Source organism: Mobula birostris, chromosome 7 (assembly GCF_030028105.1).
Source record: "Mobula birostris isolate sMobBir1 chromosome 7, sMobBir1.hap1, whole genome shotgun sequence".
Classification (NCBI taxonomy): Eukaryota; Metazoa; Chordata; class Chondrichthyes; order Myliobatiformes; family Myliobatidae; genus Mobula; species Mobula birostris.
In genome coordinates, this window is record NC_092376.1 from 41,050,128 (window position 1) to 41,077,443 (window position 27,316).

At 37.9% G+C, this 27,316-nt stretch overlaps 1 protein-coding gene across 8 annotated transcripts in view; it reads left to right on the plus strand.

The window, feature by feature from the left end:
- The window catches only part of flt1 (fms related receptor tyrosine kinase 1), a 165,842-nt gene that overhangs the window by 89,821 nt on the left and 48,705 nt on the right, over positions 1 to 27,316 (plus strand). For all 8 annotated transcript variants that reach the window (XM_072262967.1, XM_072262968.1, XM_072262970.1 and 5 more), the window contains 9 exons: positions 4,103 to 4,417; positions 7,814 to 7,960; positions 9,141 to 9,272; positions 12,940 to 13,046; positions 17,857 to 17,986; positions 21,443 to 21,547; positions 22,854 to 22,967; positions 24,653 to 24,741; positions 26,106 to 26,256. In XM_072262967.1, the coding sequence (XP_072119068.1) occupies positions 4,103 to 4,417; positions 7,814 to 7,960; positions 9,141 to 9,272; positions 12,940 to 13,046; positions 17,857 to 17,986; positions 21,443 to 21,547; positions 22,854 to 22,967; positions 24,653 to 24,741; positions 26,106 to 26,256 (1,290 nt within the window). The remainder of the gene's footprint in view (positions 1 to 4,102; positions 4,418 to 7,813; positions 7,961 to 9,140; positions 9,273 to 12,939; positions 13,047 to 17,856; positions 17,987 to 21,442; positions 21,548 to 22,853; positions 22,968 to 24,652; positions 24,742 to 26,105; positions 26,257 to 27,316) is intronic.

Sequence of the window (27,316 nt, forward strand, 5' to 3'; positions counted from 1 at the left end):
CATACAGGTAGAATTTTCCGCTTCTGGCTCGTGGTGGAAGCAAATAGCAGGAAATGATGCATGTCAGTTTTCCTTCATTAAAATTTATGGATGGAAAATCATAAGCTTGGCTTATGCAATTTCCCAATATGTGTTCCAGTATGTGCCAAGATCAGAGAAGTGGAAGTTCACCCCACCCAATCCACCGTTCAGATTCCAGGAGAATGGTCTAGTTGTAAAGACCTCTTGATGTCTAAAGCATCATAACTCAAAAAAAAAGTCAGGACTTTTGGGAAGGGAGGAGAAAAATATCAGAAAACAACATGTGGGTTGCATGTATCTCTTCTTTACAGTGCTTTGAAGCTTGTAGTCGGGTGTGACCTACAATTTGCAGGGCATTTGAAAAAAAAACAATACATATTGGCTGAGATTTAGGAAAGATTCCAAATCCTGCAACTATGTCCTCAATGTCTGCTGTTGATCATTCAGTTTCAAAGTGAGAGTTGCACACAAGAAGAAATTTGTCTTTTCTGGTTTACAATCCTCTGTCTCTGCTGGCATACAGCATGACCATGGGTGTGTTAGTAATGACTATGGGTGAGACAGGAACAGGGCTGCCTTATCTCTGAGATTTCCCAGTGTCACTAAATGCATTTTGTTTTCAATTCCTGATGGTGCTCAGCAAAGATAAACAATATCTTCCATCAGGAAACCTGTGAGCTATTTTCAGAGGAAGTTTCAAATCACTTAAGTAAATAAATCCCCTTTAAATTATTTCAAAGTGCATTGGTTAGTTTGAGGGAAGAGTGTAAAAGTAGTAAGGGGTGTGCTTTTCATCAAATTGTTTTTGATATCCTACACTGAGTGAATAGTAGATGTGCCGTTTATATCAGCTTTATTCAAAATTTTGAGCAAACTGATTAATTTAGGATTATCTTCTGAAAGGTTTAAATTGCATTTCTGATTATCCTGAAAATAGTTTGGATTGTAGCCTATATATACTGATCATGATTAAAAATCCAGGTAATTTGGTCCAGAGTACTTTGTTTGACTCAACTTGATTCTCATTACTTAAGTACATACCTGTACTTTTTATGTACATACGTGTCTTCAGTAGCATCATCATTTCATGATAAGTTGACATCATCTAAAAATCTATCCAGTTCTTGCAATTTTTCATTATATGCTGATGGATGGGCAGCTTGTGAAAATGTATTGGAGTGAACACCTATAGGAAATGAGTAACCATGTGCTTGAACTCCTATCATGTCTGCTACTAGAATGATGTGTACATTGTGCAACTCCTGTTCATATAGCTATTCCAAATTGCAACTAACCCCAATAAATCTGACCTAATACAAACATTTTTGGTTCAGAATTAGAAGACTTTGCACTTGACCTTAAACCCTTTCACTCCTAAACAGATTGTACCAATACAAACTCCCAATTTTTGCAAAAAATGATTAAGTTTTATATAGTTAGAGTTATAATACAATCATATTCTGCAAAGAATATATTGCAAGTTTCAGTTAATTGATCATTTCTGCACAAATTCATTTGATTGCGTTATATATTTTCTGTTTAAGATGAATTGCTGTTTAAGCAATTAAATGGCAGCAGTTGCTCAAATGTTAGTTATTTTTGACTACTGGTTACAAAACTCCCAAGTAAGCACAATTCTGATCCAGTCATAGCATTTCTTGGGAAACCAGTAAAAAAAAATCAAGACTCAGTTGTAGCTGTATTATATTTCTCTAGCATGTATCAACAACCTGCTTCATCTCTCTTTCTCCACTCCAGACATATATGCGTGTACACACAAATACACACGCACACATGCACTCACACGCACGCACACACACACACATACATGCACACACACATGAATGCACATGAACAAACATGCATACATAGACACATAGAATTTAATGATCGGATCTTCAATCAAGAACACTTTTTTTCAATGAATTCTTATTACAGGATCCTGTGATTGATGTGAAATGAAAAACAGACAGACTCTACCCACTCTCCACTCCTCAACTACAACCAGCACCACCTCTCCTAACCCTCATTTACCCTAACCTCCTGAATGTTCTTTATTTCTTGTGATATAATTCTATACATGGACAAAGAACAAAGAAAAACAGAATTGCCATTTTGATATCTTCTAACTGTTCTACCATTCTGAAAATCATGGCAGATCTTTTACCTCAGTATCACTTTCTTGCACTAAACACTCATCTCTTAATTTCCTTAACATTCATGATTTTGGTGAACTCTATCAGCAACTGAGCTTCACAACATACTTTAAATAAAAGAATCCAAAGATTAACTATTTTCTAGTTGATACAATATTTTTGTGTCTCAAGATCGATCCCTTATTTTGAACACCCCAAGCAAAGAAATACCATCCCTGCATCATATCCGTCGAGTCTGAAATGTTACTCATCCTTCTAAACTCAAGAGGGTATACATCCATTCTCATTAGTCCCTTCTGACAGGACAAACTCCCTACTCTGGAAGCCAATTTGGTAAATCTTTCTTGATTCTCTCCATTAGAAGTTTATTCTTTTTCAGGTATGCATGCCAGATCACAGCATTCCAGGCACACACTCTGCACGACCTTTTACAATTTTAATCAGACATCTTCACACATACTCAAACCTTCTTACAGTAGAATCTAATATACTGTTTATCAGCATTTGGTCCAAATAAGTGGCACAGTAGAGTAGCGGTTAGCATAACACTTTACAGCACTAGCGAATGGGGTTCAATTCCCACCACTGTCCCTAAGGAGTTTGTGTGTTCTCCCTGCGACTGCATGGGTTTCATCCAGGTGCCCCTGTTTCCAAAGACGTATAGGTTAGTAAGTTGTGGGCATGCTACGTTGGTGATGGAAGCATGCGACACGTGCAGATTGCCCCCAACACATCCTTGGAATGTGTTGACCATTGATGCAAAACAGCACATGTTGTTGTGTGTTGCAATGTTTTGATGGACATTCGATTAATAAAGCTCATCTTTAAAATTCTTCAATAATTTCTCCAAGACATTTTTTTTACACTACTGCTAACTTCTGCACTATTTCTGAAAGCATTTTGTGCCTTCTTCTGGGAAGACAAGCCTAAAATATTTGTGATTTCTCTGTCATTTCCTTAAGCTCTGATGTAATATTTCCTTCTTAGCCTGTGAGGGATCCTTGTTAATTTTTGTTTTTTTTTTCCACATCTAAATGAATCTTTTAGTCTGTCTTTGTTTCTTGCTAGCCCACTCTTGTGTTTAATTTTCACTTTCTTTATCAATTTTTTGGTCTTTCAATGCTGAATTAAATCCTGTGATATCTGCCAAAGAGACAATTTTATATCTGATACTGTCCTGTTGCCACAAAACAAGAGATTTCACCGAGATATTGTATATTAATGATAATAAACTGGAATCTGATTCTCAATGCTTTTGCATGAGTTTATGTAAAGATCATTAGAATATTATAGAAAGGGAAACAGCTCAACTTGTTCCCATCTCTGCCTCTTTCCCTTGATTTACACACCTGACATCTGTGTACTTTGTAATAATATCATATGTAGCACTGGAGGCTACCTCATTAAATATATTTAAGATGCAGTTAAATCAAGAGTTCCCAACCTTTTTTATGCCACAGACCAGTACCATTATGCAAGGGGTCTGTGGACCCCAGGCTGGGAACCCCTGAGTTAAATAGACTTTTTCATAACAGGGTATTAAGGATTATTGGGCAAATACAGGTAGGTGGAGCTGAATCCAGATCAGTCATGATCTTAATGAATGGTGAAACAGGCTGAACAGGCCAGATGACCTACTCCTGCTCCTATTTCTAATGTTCTTATGTTACCAATTAAATGAAAGACACTGATTGCTCAGGGCACTAAGGCCATTTGTCATTAGTCCAGTTGCTACATTGACTGATATTTGTTAGTTAAGGTCAAACTGAGGATCTTCAGGGATCTTCTGATTGCTATAATTCGCTGGTGCACTACAAGATGAATTAATCCATTAGTTACCAAGGCAACGGCCTTATGACTTTGAATTGCTTTCAGTCACGTTGAAATTGAAAATATAAATGATCATACTTTTATTATCTTATTAGATGTACACAACCAATTTGGATTTGAGATTGGCATAGGACATAACATGCCACCAACCGAAGGTGATGACCTCACATTTTACTGCCGAGCCAATAAGTTTCTATATTCAAACATTGCTTGCCATCTTCTGAGTAAGGACAATCAGACCACATATAATATCGGCAGTATAAGTGACATTACCACCAAGGAGTATTCAATTGCTCTGAACTTTACCATTAAAAATGTGTCTCAGAATCAGTCCGGAACTTATGAATGCACAGCCAGAAACATTATCACTCAGGAGGAGGCAACTCAGAAGCAGGAGATTTATATTAGAGGTGAGTATTAGATTATGTAATTCCTTTACTGTAAGTGGGATATAAACTATATCAGAAGTCAAATACAGTTATAGAGTGATTATAAGCATTGGTTGCATGCCTTTTCCATGTTTGTTACTGAAAATGATTCTTGAACCCAAAAAACTTAAACATTATGCAAGAATATTCTGGAAACTTTCTTGTATTTTTGTACAACACAATTTAGTTCTAAGTCTGAACCTATGACTACACTTCTGTGGATTACTTACTGCACAATACTACTGCTGCAAATGGTCTGTCTTCAGTTATCCACAAATCTATTGCATCAATGAAATGGTAAAAGAGTCAGTACATTAAGTTATATATGCACACCTCATGGTTCAAATAATTTGGAATGTACTTAATGTAACTGAGAACAGTGTCAAATTCGTGAAGGCTCTAATTGAATAATGGCCTTAGCAAAGATTTTGCCTAGCAATGACTGGAAATGGTTATCAAAATACAAAAGACAGTATGTTAATTGGACAATAGCTGTACCTTAATACAAAAGTTTAATTTTTTTAAAAATTGGAGAACTTGCTTATTACAAATGAAATGAGTACCATGAAGGTGGTACTAATGCCTTTGTTTTATGATTAAGAAAGATCACATATGGTATACTGATTTAGGATTTGTTTGCTTGGTGATCCTAACAGAAGTTTTAAATTCATGATTTCCATCCATGTGATACATAAATGGTAAGTCTGTTATTATTTTTGAACCAGCAAATGTATGATAGGAACAAGATGAACAAAAATGTGAATAGGACACTCAGCCCTGAGTATTTTTTCCAGTGGACATTCAGGCTTGAGCACTTTTTCCAGTGGACATTCAGCTCTGAGCACTTTTCCAGTGGACATTCAGGCTTGAGCACTTTTTCCAGTGGACATTCAGCTCTGAGCACTTTTCCAGTGGACATTCAGGCTTGAGCACTTTTTCCAGTGGACTTTCAGCTCTGAGTATTTTTTTCAGTGGACATTCAGGCTTGAGCACTTTTTCCAGTGGACATTCAGCCCTGAGTACTTTTTCCAGTGGACATTCAGCCCTGAGCACTTTTTCTAGTGGACATTCAGGCTTGAGCACTTTTTCCAGTAGTCAAAAAGAAAATGGGTGATATTTTATCTCAGCACCACTTTCCTGCAAAAATGCCCCTTAATTCCTTGAATATTTAAAAACAATTGCTTGTCATTTTGAAAATGAAACAACAGAACCTCCACAGTCCTTTTAAATGGAGAATTCCAGGGATTCAAAACCTGTTGGATAAAGAGGCTTTTTCTTATCTCAGTCATGATTGTTCAGCCTCAAGTTCTGAGTTTTATGATCCCTCACTCTAATAAAATGATTTAGTGGGTGTCAGTGTGTGGATTGGGTTTTTGTATGAGGTTCCAGCTTGTCTTTTTAGTAAAACAGAGTCTCCAAATATAATGCAAGCTTTTTGTGAAGCCTGGGACATAATGCTGCAGGATGCATCGCTACATATTTCCTTCAAAGTTGTTTGACCTTGGAATTCCCCTTATTTTCTTGTTCTGATGCTACGGTTGCCAAAAAAGCAAGATTCATTTGTAGAGGGGTGTGTTATTAGATGGCATCACTGAGAGCATCAGTGCGGAGTACTTTATATGAAGCATTAATGGTTCCTCCATTATCAAGGCGATGGAACGAAGTGTAGTCCGGTTCCCCCTTTGCTTCTCCAAGTCAGCAACCCAGCACTCAGTGAAACATTGCTTGAAGAGCGTTTCATGCAGATGATGTTAGATCTTAAGAACTAATTTAGAACAACTTACTCTTTCAAGTTTACTTGCTGCTAAATAGATTCCCCCATCTACAACTCTTGGCTTCTGCATTGTCTGCATTTGTTTCCTCCTGTGAATTTTTGTTATTTTGCTAACGAATGCAGGCATTGCATCCGCTGTTAAGGATGTCTTCTGAAAAATGATTCAAGCATTGGTCAGTGTGTGTTTGTTTTATTAATGAAACAATGCCTGCAGTCTTCAGCAGAAAAGGATTTGAATAGCTGTTTCATATGTGTGTGTGGAGTAGCACTATGCCAGCTGGCTTCACGACAAGATGATTAGTATGTTATTCTATTTTGCATCAATTAAAGGAGGGGAGATTAATTAACAGATTGGCAATTAGTTGGCCCATGTTCAGTTCTGCATGATTTTTTATTATTACATGCAAGAAATCACGTCTCACTTATCTCTTTCATTGGCCATATCTGAACCACAGTGTTTAAAATGTGGAGAAGAAAAACAAACTTTCCATGATTTGAGCAGTGTTGTGAATGAAAGCCTTCAAGGCACGTAGTAAAGCACATCCCGTAAAATATAGCTACTCATTTGTGGAACTGAACTGACGAAATCCAAATGGTTTCTCGTGCTTGTGAACTCCTGAGCGGACTTCCTCTTTGAAAAAGTGGCACAATGCCCTGAAACTGAACTTATCTTTCACATGGGAATTGCTTTTGTTGAGGGTAGAAAAGTAAACAATGGCACTTCCACCCCTGCTGGATACCAGGTTCACAGGGAATCTGTTCATTTAAGGAGAAACCAGTGGATAGTAATTATGGGAGTTTCTCAACTAAGAATAGGACATTTTTTAGTTGTGTTCCCAGTGTGAATATTTTAGGGTAAATGCTTCCAAGTAAATGGGTCCAAATGCTGCATTACAAATACTGCAAATGATAGTAATAGAAAGATGAAACTTCTGTGCCTTATTTTTCTTTTTATTTAGTTATGTTAGCTCTCAGCATATTTCTACAGGGGATATCAGCCTTGCCTAAGTAAACACATATTCTGATTATTGTCATTGCATTCTGTTGCTTGATAAAATTTATTTATTTAAAAACATTGGTTCTTGCTCTTCCTTGCGTACTCATTCAAAGTAAAAAATTGTACGTAGGCTATTGTGCCAAAGAACAGTTTTTTTAGTTCAGAAACTATAAAATTTCATCTACTCTTTCTCATTAAATTTATATGGTGAACATTTAGTACTTATGTGTCTAATCGAAAGACTTCTCAAGCTGAAACCACTTCTCAGTCCTGATGAAGGGTCTTGGCCCGAAATGTCAGCTTTATATTTCTCTCCATAGATACTGCCTGACCTGCTGAGTTTCTCCGTGTTTTTCTGGATTTCCAGCATCTGCAGAATCTCTGAGTTTATAATTGAAAGACTTGTCTGCTCTTATTTTAATTCCAAGTGTTGCATTTTATCACACGTAGCCCAAAGAAGTCAGGATGCAAGACACAATATCCTACTTTCCTTGTATTACTATGACATGTATGTTATAATTTTGTAGAAAAACTACTGTATACTGTATTATATGATGATCTCTAATTTGTAATTTTGATTCTGGGATTACAATTTCTTTGATTTCAGCTCCGCAAGCCCCGTACTTGCTTCAAAACTTAAGTAACCAGGATGTGAACATCAGTAGTTCAATTACATTGGAATGTCGGGCAGAGGGAAGGCCGATGCCACATATCACGTGGTACAAAAACCATCAGAGGTTACACATGGAATCAGGTGCGACTTTGACAAGAAATGAACTTGTCCATAATATGAGCTTAAAATTACACCTGGTCAATAGAGTCTCAATGTTTTGTGCAATTACCTTGATCTGTTAAAGTGAATTTATCTGAACATTACTCTGAAGATTATCTTACAGCTCTATTATTTAAGTAGCAAACTTGGTATTTGTTGCTATAGAACATAGAACAGTAAGCCCAGAAACAGATCCTTTGGCCCATGATGTTGTGCTGAACTTAAAGAGGTCTACGTATGTAGAAAAACTAGCTTTCTGAGACATTACTAACATTTAGCAACATAGAGATATAGACCGTATTGTGTAATTTTACAATGATAATTTTATTTCCACATACTATGGAGATTACTTTATGATTTTATAGTTCTAATTAAGTTAGAATAATAGAAGAATCGTTCGTATACAAAAATGCAAAACATTTTAAGAAGAGAACTTCTCCCTTTGGTTCCCATACTGCAGCTCCTGGTGTCAGCTCTGCCATCAGGGGAAGGCATTAAGTAAACATTTGATATTTTCCCACAAGTGAGAGGAAATTGGTTACTGGGTCACCTCTGATTTCCAAAATTTCCGTTGACCAGCTGAAGTTTTTTACATATCTTATTCTTGCATTTGAAAGAATTGGGTTGAGAATCAAGAGAGAGGAGTGGATTGGAAAAAATATTTTAACTAACATATTTAAATATTTTGAAGAGGTCCAGAAATTCAAACCTTCTCTGAATGAGCCATAACTTTTGATATTTTATTGAAACTATTTTAATGGCTTTCTATTATAATGTTCTTTTACATAAGTATAATAAACAAGTTTTTGTTTTAATTATATTGACCTGCAACCTCAATAAAAAGAGCAGCCTAAAATTTGGTAGACTATAAATTTAATTTTCACCAATATATGAGTAAAACAAATTGAATCTAGTGCTATATTTAATTTCAGTATAATTTGCCCGATTTTGTTAAGTATAGACTAAACAGGAAGTCGTCTATTTTCCCAGTGAAGATTAGGCTTTTATCACAGTGTATCTGTATCATGCAAGGTGTCGTAATATTTGTTTGTTGTCTGGGTGTTCAACTTATTGCTGTAGTAAATGGGATCTGACTATAAACAAGATAAGGATGTGTGTGGAATGCATAGTTCTAATTCCTTCTCACATATTTTGTACAAAGGTATTAATCTGGGACAAGGAAGTAGAATATTAATTATTGAAAGAGTCAAAGAAGAGGATGAAGGTTTATATCAATGCCAAGCGTCAAACAGGAAAGGCTTTGTACAGACTTCAGCTTACATCACTGTTCGAGGTAACTTACAGAAAATTGAAGAAGGATATTAAAATCATTTTATGATGCACAAAGAAGTAATTGAAAGTTAGGATTCTTAATTTTAAATTTTGTTACTAGTCATGGAAATACAGTGGATTTCAATTAATTGGAACAAATTGGATCAAGTACATTTTGGCTGCTCCAATTATCTGGTTTCTTGAAAATTTTCTTGAAATTCAAGGTATAAAAAAGACAAACTATTGTTTAACTGAGTTACAAATTATTTATTTAAACAAAATACAAATCAAATGAGAACACTACCAATATTACCACAGTACTGTACTATAAAACTGCGTATTCGTTCATCATGGTTATCGACAGAGGAATACATCTGGCGTATGCTGGTGTGTTCTTTTGATTGACTGTAAATAAACAAAAACAGCACAGACACCGAGTGTAGATAATGGACTGCCTTCCTTGCAACACACACAAAATGCTGGAGGAAACCAGCAGACCTGCTGCTGAGTTGGCCTGCTGAGTTCCTCCAGCATTTTGTGTGTGTTGCTTGGATTTCCAGCATCTGCAGATTTTCTCTTGTTTGCCTTCCTTGCCTTATGGCATGAAAGTAAGGCCCTCTGTTGGTTAGGGGTCAGCCATGGATGTTATGTCCCAGCCAGGGCAGTATGACATGAACAGAAAGCTATTAAGATCAGTTTTCCTTCTCCAAGATGTGCTGGAGCCAGTAACCAGGCTTTGCTCCTTCTTCTGGCAGCAGAAACAGGTCCATCAGGCTTAGTAGCTAAGCCACACTTGAAGGCCAGGAACTGCGCTTGGATATCAGAGGCTGTTTGCGACGCATGCCAATGGGAGCATTTAATAGGTAGTGGAAGCTTATTCCCACTACCACCCACGGCTATAACAAACTAAATAATGTTGTATTCCAACAATAAATTTCCTGGCACCCTATGTAGTCACTAGCTCGTGTCATCCTCATCACTTTCCTTGTCTTCATATTCCATCCCCCACCTAGGTGTTTTGATACAATGCTTTTGACATTGCATACCCCAAATCTTCATTTTCATTGCAACATTCAAGATGATTGTCGATACCTTAAAATTCTGCGTAGTTTCTAACCTGTTGAAGTAGTGAAATTGTTTAATTGTCACTCCCGGCTGTTTCTGGCATCTCCAAGCCTGAATGGTTTAAACCACAGTGAGCAAAACACTGAATTGTCAGGAACTGGAATTGTTCAAAACTGGAATTCAATTGTAAAGAAGGTGGGACTGAGAAAAACAGATTGGTTGAGGACTAACCAATTATGAGAGATAGACGATGGGGGTATATAGACCACCAGACTAGACATGCCTCGGCATCATCCCTGATGAAGATGGCAGAGTTTGTCATTGAAACGTTGGTTAGAATCAATGCCTGTACCTGGATGGAAGCCCAAGAGGAGTTTAAGATTGAATTATTCTGCTATTGGTTACTGGAAAAGGTTGAAATTTAATTTTTTTTTGATTTATTCAATTACTCAATTTTTTTTGAAGATTCAAATTGAACATTGACACCAACACAGACTGAATGGATTATTTCACCTTAATTTCTATGCAACAGTGCTTTTAACTGGACATTGATATAGAAAGTCTTTTTAGTGTTTGATTGTTACAAAGTTCTGCTTAAGGATCTTCACCACATGGAAGTGGCAAAGTTCACTCTGCACTTAATATCATTTCTCATACAAAGGCTAATTCTGGAAAATAAATCTAAACCTGGTATTTTTCCGACATCTCCCTCCCCTTTCTTGATCTCTGTGTCTCTATCGCTGGAGCAGCTTATTTACTGGTATCTTTTATAAACCCACTGATTCTCATAGCTACATGGACTATACCTCTTCCTACCTTGTTAGTTGTAAAAATGCCATCACCTTCTCTCAATTCCTCTGTCTCGCATCTGCCCTCTGGATGTGCTTCTTCTTCAAAGGTAGAGACATCCCTCCCTCCACCATCAATGATGCCCTCTCCTGCATCTCTTCCATTTCACCCCATCCTCCCACCACCCTACCAGGATAGGGTTCCTCTTGTCCTCACATACCAACCCACAAGCCTCCAGCATATAATTCTCTGTAACTTCCGCCATCTCCAACAGGATCCCACCACCAAACACATTTTTCCATCCCTTCCACTTTCTACTTTCCCCAGGGATCACTCCCTATGCGACTCCCTTGTCCATTTGTCCCCCCCACTGATCTCCCTTCTGGCACTTATCCTTGCAAGTGGAACAAGTGCTACACCATTGTTTTGCAACCTTTTTTTAGCTCAATGCCCCTCTAAAGCGCTGTTATACTTGTCAATGCCCTCTAAAGCATCTTCATAATTGCCAAAGCCCCTCCTGGGCACAATATACTTTCCAGCGCCCCCGGTAGTGTAAAAACATGTCCACCATATGCTAACATGAGAAAAGTGATTCTGCTTTAATTTTTTATTTGTCTTTAAATCTAGTTTACACAGTACCTTTGCACTATAAGCAGCTTTGATATCATGATGGTTTTTAGCAAGAGTTGAAATATCTGGTTCAAGTTGTGACAGCAAAAGCCTTAAGTCCCCATGTGTAACAATGCCCAAGTGGTTTCTATTTTTTGTGAGTGTGTGGTTCACCGCACTGAAGCTTCTTTCAACAAGGTAGCAGGATGGAAATACAACGAAGAGCTGTTTGGCTCTTCTCTCAAGACCAGGAAACTTCGCATGACAGTGTCGCCATGTACCACAAAAGCCAACAGTTTTGAAAAGCATTTTTGCTTCTTCATCATTCTGAATTTTGATAATTTCTTCTTGCAAGCTGTCTTATCCAGTTCAGAATTTCCAGATTGGTCAAATCCTTGAATCGATTCTGAAAATCCTTATCAGAGACTGCAAGTCTAAGCAGTACTCTTGCAAATCACTGTCTGTGAAAGAGAGTACCATACTTCCCATGCAGGGAAACTGTGAGAACATTCTCCTCCCAAAGTTTTACTTATATATTTCCAGTTTTCTAATAAAAATGGACACAGCACTTTTTGCCTGGATTAAATTGAAATGCTCAGCCTGCAGTTTCATATTTAGAATACTCATTTTGTCATACAGATCAGCTAGGTATGCCACATCTCCATGTAGAAATTCACTCATTTTTCCTAAGTTCTTGTTGATTTTGAGCAATAATTCAACCACAGTGTCAAAAAGATCAAAGGAATGTTTAAGCAGCAGTCTTTTGACAGCCAATGACCTCCAGTGTGAAGAAGCAAGCATTCAAAATCTTTATCGTTATCTTGTCATAACTGGCAAAATACTCTGCTATTTAATGGATGAGCTTCAATTTTGTTGATAGAAGATATTACAAGAGTCATGCTTGAAAAAAAGTTGCTGGCTAAGGTTTTTGGCTGCGAGATATTGACAATGAATTACACAATGGATTGTAAACAAACTTGGAATTTCTCTTTTCATAAATGCCCCTAAACCAGCATGGCGACCTGTCATATATGGTGCTCCACCTGTTGCACAAGAAATCATGTTCCCAATCAGAATACTCTATATACATTTTGAGCTTGTCATAGATTGATTCTCCGTTGATATTGCTTTTAACATTTTACAAAAGAGAATATTACATTTATGCTTTCCAAGGCTTCAGAAGAAAGTGGTTTCTGTTTTCTCCAATCTTTATTGCATGATTCTAGGGACAACAGAGAATTCAAACATGGAGTTGATAACCTTAACGTGTACCTGTGTGGCTGCTGCACTTTTCTGGCTCCTCCTGACTCTCTTCATTCGTAAACTCAAAAAGGTATGGCCCAGTTGTTTTCTTGGACAAGATTTATATGACCATTTATGATGCTTGACCTCCTGTTTCAAAAGCCAGATGAGTTTGTTGTTGTTTTTAAATACATCTGGTATGGTTTACATCTTTGAGCTGCATCACAGCACAGGCAGGGCTTTTGTATGCACATTAGCAAATTTCCTGAATGTTATCAGGTGAAAAAGATAAATTCCATTGGCATTACAGGAAAGATACTGGCATAAATAGAGGAATGGCTGACAGGCAGGAGGCAGCGAGTGCGAATAAAGAGGGCCTTTTCTGGTTGGCTGCCAGTAACTAATGGTGATCCTCAGGAGTCAGTAGTGGGACCGCTACTTTTCACATTGTTTATCATTGATTTGGATAATGGAGTTGATGGCTTTGTGGCAAAGTTTGTGGATGATATGAAGATAGGTGAAAGGGGTAAGTAATGCTGAGGAAGCAATGCGATTGCAGCAGGGCTTAGACAAATTGGAAGAATGGGCAAAAGAGTGGCAGATGGAATACAGTGTTGGGAAATATATGATAATGCATTTTGGTAAAGGGAACAATAGTGCAGACTATTATATAAATGGGGAGAAGGTTCAAACATCAGAGGTGCAGAGGGACTTAGGATCCTCATGCAATCCCAGAAGATTAATTGACAGGTTGAGTCTGTGATAAAGAAGGCAAATGTAATACTGGCGTTTATTTAAGAGGAGTAGAATATAAAAGCAAGGAAATAATGCTGAGGCTTTATAAGATAACTAGCTAGGCTGCACTTGGAGTATCATTAACAGTTTTGGGCCCATATCTTAGAAAGGATGTGTTGTCGTTGGAGAGAATCCAGAGGAGGTTCACAATGATGATTCCGGGAATGAAGGGGTTAACATATGAGGAGCATTTGGCAGCTTTGGGCTGGTACTCACTAGAATTTAGATAAATGCGAGGAGATCTCATTGAAACCTACCAAACGTTGAAAGGACTAGATAGAGTGGATGTGGAGAGGATGTTTCCTATGGTGGGGGTATCCAGAACTAGAGGGCACAGCCTGGAAACTGAGGGGCGATCTTTTAGAACAGAGGTAAGGAGGAACTTTTTTAGCTAGAGAGTAGTGAATCTGTGGAATGTTCTGCCACAGACTGTGGTGGAGGCCAAGTCGATGGTTATATTTAAGGTAGAAGTTGATAGTTTCTTGATTGATTAGGACATCAAAGGATATGGTGAGAAGGCAGGTGTATGGGGTTGAGTGGGATCCAGGATCAGCCATGATGGAATGGTGGAGTAGACTTGATGGGCTGAATGGCCTAATTCTGCTCCTATGTCTTATGGTCTTAACATATATATCCATCAGCAAATTAATAGGTAAGCCAAACGGCTGCTTGTTGTCTTGCACATGGGTCTGTGGGAGTGGCTTTAGTGCTTTGAAATTAATCACGTTAAATATTGCAGTGACATGATAATGAGACCAGATTTTTAATTTTATTTTTTATGAAGAGGATAGTTCGATGGCTCTGGTGTTTAGTAGAATGAGGGAAGGTGGTCTCATTGAAACCTACTGAATGTTGAAAGGCATAGACAGAGTGGATGTGAAGAGGATATTTCCTCTGGTGTGTGTATTTAGCACCTGATGGCACAGCATCAGAAAAGAAGGATGTCCCTTTAGAACAGAAATGAGGAAGTTCTTTAGCCAGAAAGTGGTGAATCTGTGGAATTTATTGCTATAGAGGCCGTGGAGGTGAAGTATTTGTGTATATTTAAAGCTGCAGTTAACAGCTTAATGATTAGGATGGGTGTCAAAGGCTACAGGGAGAAGGCAGGAGAATGGACAAAATCCTCATGGAATCATAGAAGTTTATGGCACAAAATTTGGCCCATCATTTGGTGTTAGAGTGCATAAGCCAGCAGATAGCCTTAAAAATATATGGATGGACTATGTTTAGCTTCCAATAGCTCAAAAAAGTGGTTTATGACCTGTTTCCTCTATGGGAGTAGCACCTTCCCTTTGTGACTGGCAGCATGATGACAATAGAAAAGTAAACATCTCCAGAGATGTTACTCCATGGCATCAGATAAGTGTGTACCTTTGTCTATATTTCCTTTCTGAAGCTGAAGTCAACACAGCTGGAAGTAAGCTTTAATAGAGCTAGTTTTGGAGAATGATCCTGGTCGGGTGGTGGAAGTTTCAGTGGGAGACCATTCTGGGAACAGCGATTAGATTTCTGTAAGTTCTCACGTAGTTTTGGATAAGATTGGTCCTCAGGTGAAAGCGCTGAATTGGGGGAAGGCAGGAACTGGAGAAAATAGCTTAAGGTGGCTGTTTGGAGATAAATCCACATCCAGTGGGAATTTATTAAAGGCCATTTGGTCAAGATTCAGGAAAAGCATATTCCCGTGAGGATGATAGGTAAGGATGGCAAGGTCCAAGAACCGGATAATGAGATATTTGTAAGTTTTGTCAAAAAGAACAAGGAAGTATATGCTAGTTGTAAGAAGTTGAAATCAGAATATCATTGAGGAATATAAAGGAGGCAGGAAGTAACTTAAACAGGGGATTATGTGGGCTAAAAGGTGCTACAAAATGTCCTTGGCAAGCAGGATTAAGGAGAGGCCCAAGGCTTGTTATACATATGTATATTAGGGGCAAGTCTGGGAAAAAGTAGGTCCACTCAAGGACCAAGGATAGAATTTATGTGTGGAGCCAGAGGATGTGGTTGAGGTCTTAAATGAGTAGTTTGGTATTGTATTCATCAAGAACTAGGACATAGACGATGGTGAGATCAAGAAGACTTTGTTATTAAGAAAAAAGAGGCATTAGGTGTCTTGAAAAAATAATAAGGTACAGAAGTCCCCATTACCTGATGGAATCTATCCCAGGATATTCAGGGAGGCAAGGAAGGAGATTGTGGAAGCGTCGACAGAGATCTCTGTATTCTCTTTAGCCACAAAGGTGAGGCCCATCAAGACTGGAAGATAGCCAATTTGCTCCTTGGTTTAAGAAGGGCAACAGAGACAAATAATGAAATTATGGGAGAGTGACCCTCTTGAAAGTGGTCAAGAAAGGCCTCATTAACGATGGAACATTTCTGAAGAATAAATGAGCTTCTGCCCTACCTAGGAAAGTAACTGGTTTTGGTGTAGTGCAGATGAAATAGGTGATTGTGTTAGGTCAGATTGGGGAGTAGGTGAATAATAATGAAGGTGTACTTGAAATTGCTATTATTTCAATGAGAGATATATTCACAGTGAACAGCAGAACAGAGAGACCTAGGAGTATAAATATGGTTTACTGAAAGGGTGGTGAAAAAGGCATGTGGCATATTCGCCTTCATCAACCATGGTGTTAAGTACCGAGAGTTGACATTCTGTATTGCATTTGTATAAAACATTAGTTAGATTACAATTGGAGTATTGTGTGTAGTTTTGGTTACCTCACAATAAGAAAGATGTGATTAACCTACAAGGATGGCAGAAAAGATTCATAAGGACACCACTGAACTGGAAAGCTTAAGATATAATGAGAAACTGGAAAGATTGAAACTGTTTTCCCTAGAGTGAAGAAGGTTGAGGGGGTGACCTTATAGAAGTTGAGGATCATAGATAGGGTCACCTGTCAGAGCAATTTTCCCTGGATAAGGTGAGTCTAAAACAAGAGGGTGTAGGCTTAAGGTAAAAGTGGAATGATTTAAGGGAGATCTGAGGGCAGATTTTACACATAGAGGGTGGTGGGTATACGGAATGAACTGCTGGAGTAAGTGGTAGAGGCAGGTACAATTACAATGTTAAAAACCGTATATGAACAGGTACGTGCATTAAAAATAATTGTTTGAAGATAATGAAGGAGTTTAAAAATTCAGAACATTGAGGACCAGCTTCACAGTCATATGTGATGTCACTTGTGATATTGAGAGAGCAAAATTCAGTATTACGGATAGGATAAAAGTTAAATTAAAGGACCCAAGAGGTGGATACATTGGTGCAAAACTACAATTTATTCTAAGGCTCTGGGAACAATGCTCATGTGAAAGGCAAGATGGGTTTTGAGCAACCCACACAAAATGCTGGAGAAACAATACTGTGTATCTTGCTCAAGATTTCCAGTATCTGTAGAATCCCTCATGTTTAGGATGAGTTTTAAGCTCCCTTCAGAGGAAATGGAAATGGATACCATCCGACAAGGAAGCACTAATAATATGATGTATGGGAGTCAAAATTAAACAGAGACTGGGGCAACTCCCATGAAAATTCACCTGTTTTTGTATTTAGCAATATGAATGGAAATCAGAAGAAAGGTTCATATATTTTTAAAGAGGAAAGTTTTGGAATATTCTCTGGTTAACAGTTTTTATAAAGTACTTTTTATTCAAGTTATTTTTAAAAAGTTATGTAAAATAGTTGTGAACACTGCTTTGCATTAAGAATTGCTTAAATAGAATTCTTTACAGATTTCTGATTAATTTGTTGCTGAATATCCTTTCACTTTCTAAACAAATAATTGTTCTTGTTAAATAAAGCTTAACACTGAATGATTGTTTTATCCATGCCTGCTGTTTAATCAGGACAGTCTGACATGGTACATAAATTAGCATTAATTAGTCCCATGAAAGATGCCCATTTAATTTTGACTGGATCACACTGGCAGTTTTGTTGCAGGCTATTGAACCTTGAAGGTTACTTCAGCTGAAATGCTTAATGATACAATGTTTTTCTTTCCAACTGCTAACCATTAAGATGATGTGTGCTGGCACAAAGACTATACAAGACTCGCAGACAAATGTGGATGGCCTTATAAGTGTTTTCTCATGCTTTGGTTTTCCAGCCTAGATCTGCAGAAATAAAAACTGACTACCTGTCAATCATAATGGATCCTGATGAAGTGACACTCGATGAGCAATGTCTCCCCTATGATGACAATAAATGGGAATTTCCTCGAGACAGACTGAAGCTAGGTATGAGCACAAACATGCAATGCTTGCTTTGGAGTACATGGTTACACAAACTAGACCTTCATAATTCTCAACTGACAACATTTTTTCTTAATAAATCTTAAATAATAATAGCAAAATCCTTCTCTACATTCACACTAAGTAATCTACATAGGTACAGGATAAACCATGAAAACCACATTCTTGGATTATCTGTACCTGAAGTCCAAATAATCAAGTTTTCTTTCCAATTTTATTTTTCAGTTTACTCCACTGGGCAGAATAGGCCTTAGTGTGATGCAAATTATGCACCTGCAAAACTCAGTTTGATAATCGACGATTTGGATGCTGAGGGTGGTTAACTGGTTCAAAAATAGCATCTGAGACATGCACATTCATTCGTGATCAGTGCTAATCTAGGTGCTGAATTGGAGAGGACTGGGCAGATTTTGATGTCTGTCTGCATCCAAAAAGAAATTGGCCCCACATCTTTCTTGGACGGTTAGATCTTATGGTGCATAGACCACTGGATGGAGTGTTGCCATAGTCACGGTGTTTCTTGAATAAAGAACGGGAGTGAGAAATCCAGTTTTCTCTGGAGCGGTGGAAGCTGAGGGGAGATCTGGAGGAGGTTCATAACAACATGAGAGGCACAGATAGAGTGGACAGACAGTATCTTTTCCCAAAGTTGAAATGTCTATCTCATACCAGAGGGCATGTACTTAAGATGAGAGGGGGTCACTTCAGAGGTGATATGAGGGACAAGATTTTTACGCAGAGAGTGGTGGGTGCATGGAATGACCTGCCTGGTGTTGTGGTAGAGGCAAATACATTAGGGATTTTTAAGAGACATTTAGATAGGCATATGAATACGAGGGAAATGGAAGGATGTGGAAATTGTGTAGGCAGAAAAGATTACTTTGTTTAACCATTTAATTGGTTTGGCACAACCTTGTGGGGTGAAGGGCCTATTTCTGTGCTGTACTGTTCTATGTTCTATGTCCTAACTGATTTCGGCCTTTGTGGATCGGTGGTGGCTGCTTTGGATGGTGTCTTAACTCAGTAAAAATATTGATTGAGGCTGGGACTGTTCTGATCTGTTGGCATAACATAAGACCATAAGACATTAGAGCAGAATTAGGCCATCTGGCCTATCCAGTCTGCTTCGTCATTCAATCATGACTGATCCTTTTTTTTCTCCTCCTCAACCCTAGATCCTGGCCTTCTCCTTGTAACCTTTGATGCAATGCTATGTCCAATCAAGAACCTATCAAACTCTGCCTTAAATACTCCCAACAACCTGGCCTCCACAGCTACATGTGGCAACAAATTCCACAGATTCACCACCCTTTGGCTATAGGAATTCTTCCATAACTCTGTTTTGAAAGGGTGCCCCTGTATCCTGAGGCTGTGCCCTCCTGTCCTAGACGCTCCCACCATGGAATCGTCCTTTCCACATCTACTCTGTCAATGCTTTTCAACATACGAAAGGTTTCAATGAGATCCCCCCTCATCCTTCTGAATTCCAGCGAGTACAGACCCAAAGCCATCAAACATTCCTCATATGATAACCCTTCCATTCCTGGAATCATCCTTGTGAACCTCCTCTGGACCGTCTCCAATGCTAACACATCTTTTCTTAGGTGTGGGGTCCAAAACTGTTCACAATACTCAAAGTGAGGCCTCACCAGTGCCTCAGCATCACATCCTTGCTCTAGTATTCTAGACCTCTTGAAATGAATGCTAAATGGCTTTCCTCATCACCAACTCAACCTGCAAGTTAACCTTTAGGGTGTTCTGCACAAGGACTCCCAAGTCCCTTTGCATCTCAGATTTTTGGATTTTCTCCCCGTTTAGAAAACAGGCCGTACATTTATTTCTACTACCAAAGTGCATGACCATGCACTTTCCAACATTTTACTTACTTATTAACTTACTTTATACTTACTTTATACTTTATTGTCGCCAAACAATTGGTACTAGAATATACAATCATCACAGCGATACTTGATTCTGTGCTTCACACTCCCTGGATTACAAATATTAAATATTAAAAATATTAAAAATAGTTAATTTAGTAATTATTAAAAAATTAAATTATCTATCATAAGTAGAAAATAGAAAAATGAGAACATTTTATTACCAACATTTTATTTCATTTGCCACTTTCTTGTCCATTCTCCTAATCTGTCTAAGTCCTTCTGCATCCCACCTGTTTTCTCAACACTACCTGCCCCTCCACCAATCTTCATATCACCTGCAAACTTGGCAACAAAGCCATCTATTCCATCATCTAAATCATTTATATACAGCATAAATAGAAGTGGTCCCAACACCGACTCCTGTGGAACACCACTAGTCACTGGCAGCCAACCAGAAAAGGATCCTTTTATTCCCATCCGTTGCCTCCTACCAATCAGTCAATGCTCTAAATGTGATCAGATATCTGTTTATGTGGAATTGACTGTATTTTGAGCTATTTTTCTCAAACAAATGCTTCACTTAGTTTCTGATGCTGTTTTAGACGCAAAGCTCAAAATACAAGTTAAACTAATATTAGAACAGAGAATTCCAAAGGCGTTTATTGTTTGAGACTGATGAATTGCTCTCTGCAATTTATGAATTTACGTGCCACAAAAGCATTTAAATAAAATCCTTCAGAGAAGCAAACTGGATTGTGGAAGCAATGTTTGCTCCAGCTTCATTCTGTTTTATTGGCACCAAGAGCACTGATCTGGTGCTCTTGATGCCAAGTAATCACTTCTTCATGACCAGAAATCCACCTCTATTCATAGAGCAAACTTTGCCTCTGAAGATGTCCCAAAGTTTTTTGAAATAGACGTCATATGAATTCACAGATAATTTACAACTCTGTCGTCCATCTGATTTTTCTGAAAGGGCTGGAAAAGGAGATTTGTTCCAGAAACAATAAAATGGCACTCTTCAAATGAGACTTACTGATTTCCTTGTATGATAACTATTAACTCAACTGCAGTAGTCATCTATAATGGTTTTCTTTTTATTAAACATTTGTTACTTGTAGGTTGGAAATGAACTCAGTCTCTGGCCAAAACAAAATGAAACCTCCAGCTACGTCAATTTAAATATTGAACTTTTCTGTACACACATCAAATTCCAAACTCACCAGTCTTTATAAAACTGGCTTTTAACTTGGCTTTTTGCCAATGGAACTTAGGGTTAAAAACAAAATACCACAAATATTTAACAGTGTATACCATGATATTTAAATTCCATTTGTTTTTGTAGTGATGTTCAAGGTACATACTGTGTTCTGTTGAAAACAATATTTCATTACTTACATTTCCATATCGCTGTGACAGTACTGGATGAAACTTGATAAAAATTAAGTTCATTTGAATTACTGTGATATATATGTCCAACAATGGTTATTTCATTGTGGATTTTAAAGAGAATGGAAATAATCTTGTTATTAACTACACTGCTTTTCCTGATCTGTAGGTAAAATACTTGGCCGTGGGGCTTTTGGGAAGGTAGTGGAAGCTTCTGCTTTTGGAATCAATAAATCAGCCACATGTAAAACAGTTGCCATTAAAATGCTGAAAGGTATTTTGTCTTTAATATTTCAAAACTGTCATAGTGAGTGCCACAGTTTATGATCCCAGCTGATTTTATAATATATCCTTGACATTCATAGTCATAGAATCATAGAACCATACAGTACAGAAATAGGCCTTTGGCATACAGCGTCTCTGCTGACCATCAAGCAACCATTTACACTAAGCCTTTTTGTTGATTCTTCTGTCATTCCTTTCAACTTCCACACTGAGATTCTACTACCCACCTATGCACGAAGGACAATTTACAGCAATCAATTAACCTACCATCATGTGTGTCTTTGGGGAATGGCAGGAAGCAGGAGTACCTGGAAGAAATTCACACAGTCACAGGGGCAGCATGCAAACTCCACACAGACAGTGCCAGAATGTGGGCTGCTAGAGATGTAAGGCAGCACCTCTAAAAGTAATGCCACTGTACTGACCTATTGTCTCATATAAATACCATCAGGCCACTATTGGGTAGATTTTAAAATTAAAAAGCAGAAATTTTGTTGTCCAGTATTTTAGCCCCAAAATTCCCATGGTTGAATTGACAAAAAAAATGATGACTTTAGCATTGATCCTGCTGGGTTTGTCTTATCACCTAATTACTACAGACTTTATGGATGCAGACGACAACCAATCGGCACTCACTGAGTATGCCTGTCTCTGTGAGACATCCAGGTATCCACTAGAAGAGTGTGGTGGATGGTGTGGCAGCAGTGATGCTTTACAAAACATCTCTCCTTATTTATGAAAAAAAAAACACTTTTTAGGGAGTTACATCAGTACTGTCAATGGTAGTATGTTGTTATGCACATGGCATATTAGAAACCACAGGGCCATGCCCATTTCAAATGTAGGAACTTCCAGTTTTCAAGTGCCTTTGCTTCACTTCTCTCCTCTCCCTAACCACCACTTATCCCTTTGGGGTACACTGACTTTGTATACTTACAAGATGTCCAGTAAGTTTTCATTTGGTTCCCCAAGGTTTTCTTGGGGATCCTGTCCATCTTCCACAACAGTCATAGTAAAAGAAATTGTTGAAACCCTGTTGAATTATGCATGCTGTAGTAAAAGGGAATAGAACAGATAAGCGAGTCTGTAAAATAATAAATGTTAGTTCTGTCATTAAACAACTGGAACATTATGGAATTATTCTAAATCCTTCTGTACATATTTTGTATTTGTATTTAATGTGCTTGTGTACAATAATAGAGCCTTTGCTTCTCTATGTTTTCATTAAATAGATATTGAAAATTAAGTAATTTCAGATTACTATTCTAAGTTGTTTAATAATAATTTCTTTTTAGAGGGGGCCACAGCCAGTGAACATAAGGCTCTAATGTCCGAACTAAAGATCTTGATTCATATTGGAAACCACCTAAATGTGGTGAATTTATTGGGAGCATGCACCAGCCATGGAGGTTTGTAACCTTACGACTCCCATGCCAGTATAATGGGATTTAATAGCACAAAGCAATACATTTGTTCTAAAAAATTAGGTTACTTATGACTTAAAATAACTATGTGATTGTGAAGATCTAAAAAAAGCAAGGAAAACTCAAATGCGGAAAACCAGAAATAAAAACAGAAAATGCTAGATATTCATAAGGCCAGGAAATGTCTGTGGAAAGATGAAGAGTTAACATTTAATGTGATGACCTTTCACATGAACAATTTCTATCAGGTCAATGACCTGAAAAATCCTTTCTAGTAAGAGTATGAGGATAATTAGATGAAGAAAATGAAAGGATGTATGGAAACAATGATTAGGGTTATTGTTAGTAACTGCTGCAATCATCCACAATATTTAGATACCATCATAATATTCAAAGGCATGGATGGCATACATTAACAACTCTAAAGCTATTTGATAGTAAGCCGGTTCTTGCTACTGTATATCACATGATCATCCTTGAAAAACAGCAATACCTACCGCCAGGAATACCTTAAAGATGAAAAAATCTGCAAATGCTGGAAATCCAAAACAACACACACAAAGTGCTGGAGGAACTCAGCAGGTCAGGCAACATCAGTGGAAAAGAGTAAACAGTCGATGTTTTGGGCCGAGACCCTTCATCCTCTTTTCCATAGATGCTACCTGGCCTGCTGAGTTCCTCCAGCATTTTGTGTGTGTTGCCAGAAATACCTTGCTGGCTGACTAAATTATGACACTAAGTTTACCATCTGTCAAAACTTCCAAAAAATTCGTTTGTCTCCAATATTCATAAATATTCAAAAACCATTAAGGGCTATCAGAAATAATCATATTTGAATGTTTTACAATATAAAACACATAAAACTCCACAACGTACTGAAAGCAATTAGATTCTTAGAAGTTAACCCAATTAATTTCAAAACAATTGAAATTATCTGTCACTCAACAATCTTCCCTGGAGCTGTTCCTCTGGAATGAAACATATGTAATCAATCTAACCTGGTGCTTGCTCAGCAGGTAGATTTCCCAGTGTAACTTCAGGGAAATCACAGGAGGTTGAACCTCCACTGTTTAACTCATAAAAGACTCAAATGTGCTTTGGATTGTCAATCTGTCCCTCCCTGCAAAAAAAAATGCAACACCACTCCAAAGCAAATTGTTCAGATTCACGTCAGATTAATTTATTTACCACACGTACATCATAACATACAGTGCTCTCACTTGTAGACTTAGAACCTTGTCGTACATGTATCAGATGCTGAGATTTAGTGCTGGAGCCTAGAATTCTTGCATTCTGATTGTAAAAAACATGCAGCTGAAGATATTGAGAGCAGAGCACAGGGAGGAAGTGTTATACATTGGTACCAATTCTCAGAAATTTCATTTGGTGGGAACAACACCATCAGACACCAGATGAATTGGAAGTTTCAAAAGTGCTGTCTTATGGAGAAACATTTTTTAAATCTTAAGATGCAATTCAACTTTGGTAATGCAATCCGAGATGCTCCATAACCAGTTTCTGCATAAGTCAAAATCATTAGCACATTATTGATTTCCTGATGTGCAGAAGTGACAGACAGTGTTCTTGATGGAAATATACATTTAGATAATTAGTCCATGTCTTATCCCAGAGTATTTGATCCAGATTGTGTATTACTTTTCTACATACAGGTCCTTTGATGGTGATTGTTGAATACTGCAAATATGGAAACCTCTCCAACTATCTTCAGACCAAGAGGAATAACTTCATGTTGCACAAGGTGAACAGACATAACCATTTATTTTTTTAAAAACTTCCTGGGTTTACAACCTATGGAGTATTTTCACTCACAGTTGGAAAATTCTACATATTATGCCCTTTCTTTCTTCTTAAAGCAAGACTCAACTGAGTGATATGATTAAATATTCAAAACTAATGTACTAAGATCTGTCCCCTTTTGCAATTAGAAGTAGGAATTTATTATGTTGCAAGTTACATGCAAGGATCTGCATCCTACTGTTTTGAAGAATAGGCCTCAAAATCCAGTGAAGCTGTTTTCAAGCATCAAATAGACATAAATATTGCCTGCACTGAACAAAATAGGCATGGGAGCTTACAAAAAAAAATGTTGTCTCATAAATATCTGCACATTAGATAAGATGGCACAGAATGTGATTATCTTGTTAGACCTTGACAGAAATACCATTTTCTGTACCATCTATCTTGTTTAGAGTGTTCTTTTGTGAGGATGGGGGTAGTTGTCAGGGAGATAGTTTGAAGAACTCCTATCATTGCTGGAGAAAGCTATCATTGTTGGTTACAGATATTGTTTGTGTTTGGTAGCCAAAGGAGATCCGAGACTCCTCTGGCTTCACATCAATTTAAGTCAAAAAATTTAAAAATCACATCAGTTTGCCCTTCTAATTGCCTACTTTAGCTGTGATTCATGAGCAAGAACAGGTATTGGATCTGGATTCCAATAGCTTTCACACTATCAACAAAAAAAACTTTGCCTTTCTATTTTATTTCTACCAGTGTAGATCACTCCTCATATTTTGCATTATGTTCTCTCTGCTATGTCGTTCCCGTTCATCAGCACCCTAAAGTCTTTGTACATCCTCCTCCACTAACGCATCCCCACTCAGATCTGTGTTTTCAGCCAACATGGAAAATCAGTTATACAGACTGTGAATGGCTAGAGATCCAGCTCTGTCCATGCAGCTACTTTAATTATCACAGCCTCCAAACTTAAAAATGATCTGTTTCCTCCTACCCTCTTTCCAGTTGATCAATGACATTTCTGTAGGAGTTATTCTCCTATTTGACTGCATGCTCTGCCTGCTTCATTACTTGCCATATCAGAGGAGAGTGAGTAATAAGGGTGGGAGCTGGTGGTGTGTGGGAGAAAAGGGTGAAGAAAAATTAATATTTAAGACGTTCATGTCAGCAAATGATTTCTGTCTTTTTACAAAACATAAATGCAGTAGAAACCCATTTAATACTTCGTGAACTAGCTGTGCAATATAGAACTGTGTTGATATCAATGGTGCTGCAGGTTTTAACTGGTGTTAGATGCACCTTTGCTATTAATTTTTCAATATATCAACTGATTTTTAAAGCTCTTGTCCTCTATTGTGCATCTAGGAAACTACACTACAGGCAAATCAAATTCAAGAAAAGATCCCCATGGAGGGGAAAAAGAGAAGGCTGGCTAGTGTCACAAGCTCTGAGAGCTCCAGCAGCTCAGGGTTTGATGAAGATAAAACTCTAAGTGAGGTTGAAGAGGAAGAGGAGGGTAAGACCTGATTCCTTCCTGATTTCTTCCTGATTTACAGCCTTCAAAGTTATTTTTACATCAGAATGTGTATCTTTGATGTCCTTGCTGATTATCTATCTAATAAACATCCGTGGGATATTCTTAATAAGAGGAGACACACCTTTCAAGTTTGGAAAGGAAAAAAAAATACATGTGTACCATGTGTAGAAAAAAATGTTCTTATCAGCATGTAGTTTTCCAGAAATGCAGGGAGGAAACCTCACTTCATTATTTTGCCACTGTTCTGTGGGAGGTGAAAGGGTGTAGCAGAGTTAGCAAACATGGCAGGATTAAAAAGCATATATTAGCAGATGTTACAGATTTACTATTACCATGTTTTGACCAGTGATTAACTAATGGTCTGAAATGTTACTGTAGCCTCCGACAGAGCCAACAGCTTATTAGTGAGACAATGCTGAGAAAAGATCAAGAATGGACGATAGAGCTTTCCGCTCCTCATTTGCATTCAAAGTAGACTTATTATCAAAGTATGTATACAGAAAACAACTCTGAGATTTGTTCTCCCGCAAGCAGCCATGAAACAAAGAAATATTATGGAACCCAATGAAGAAAACATCAAACACCCAGTACGTCTAAAAAGAGCAAATTGTGCTAATGGCAAAAAGCAAGCGAACAACACACAAAATATCAAACATCAAACCAGGAGTCCAGTTGTATTCAGTTTAGTTCAGTTCAGCGTTGTTCCTCTAGCCCATGGCAGACCATAGGGGAAGGCATTCTTTGCTGAAGTGTCTCAGACCACACCAATTGCCCTGATCAAACCACTCAAAAACAGCAAAAGAAAAGTTACCAGAATCAAGGAAAACATGCAACATGAACCTAAAGTCCCCCACAACTAGTCCTCATACTCTCCAGTCAATCCTTGCAATGTCGATCTCAAGAACTTTCATCCGACAGCAGTTAGTGATAGGGAGAGGAAGACCGCTCAGACACATGCAGAAGGCACCGAACACATGCTCATCCTTGTGGACTTCAACCTTGCTCAGCACTCCAATTGGAGAAAATCAATGGAGTCCAC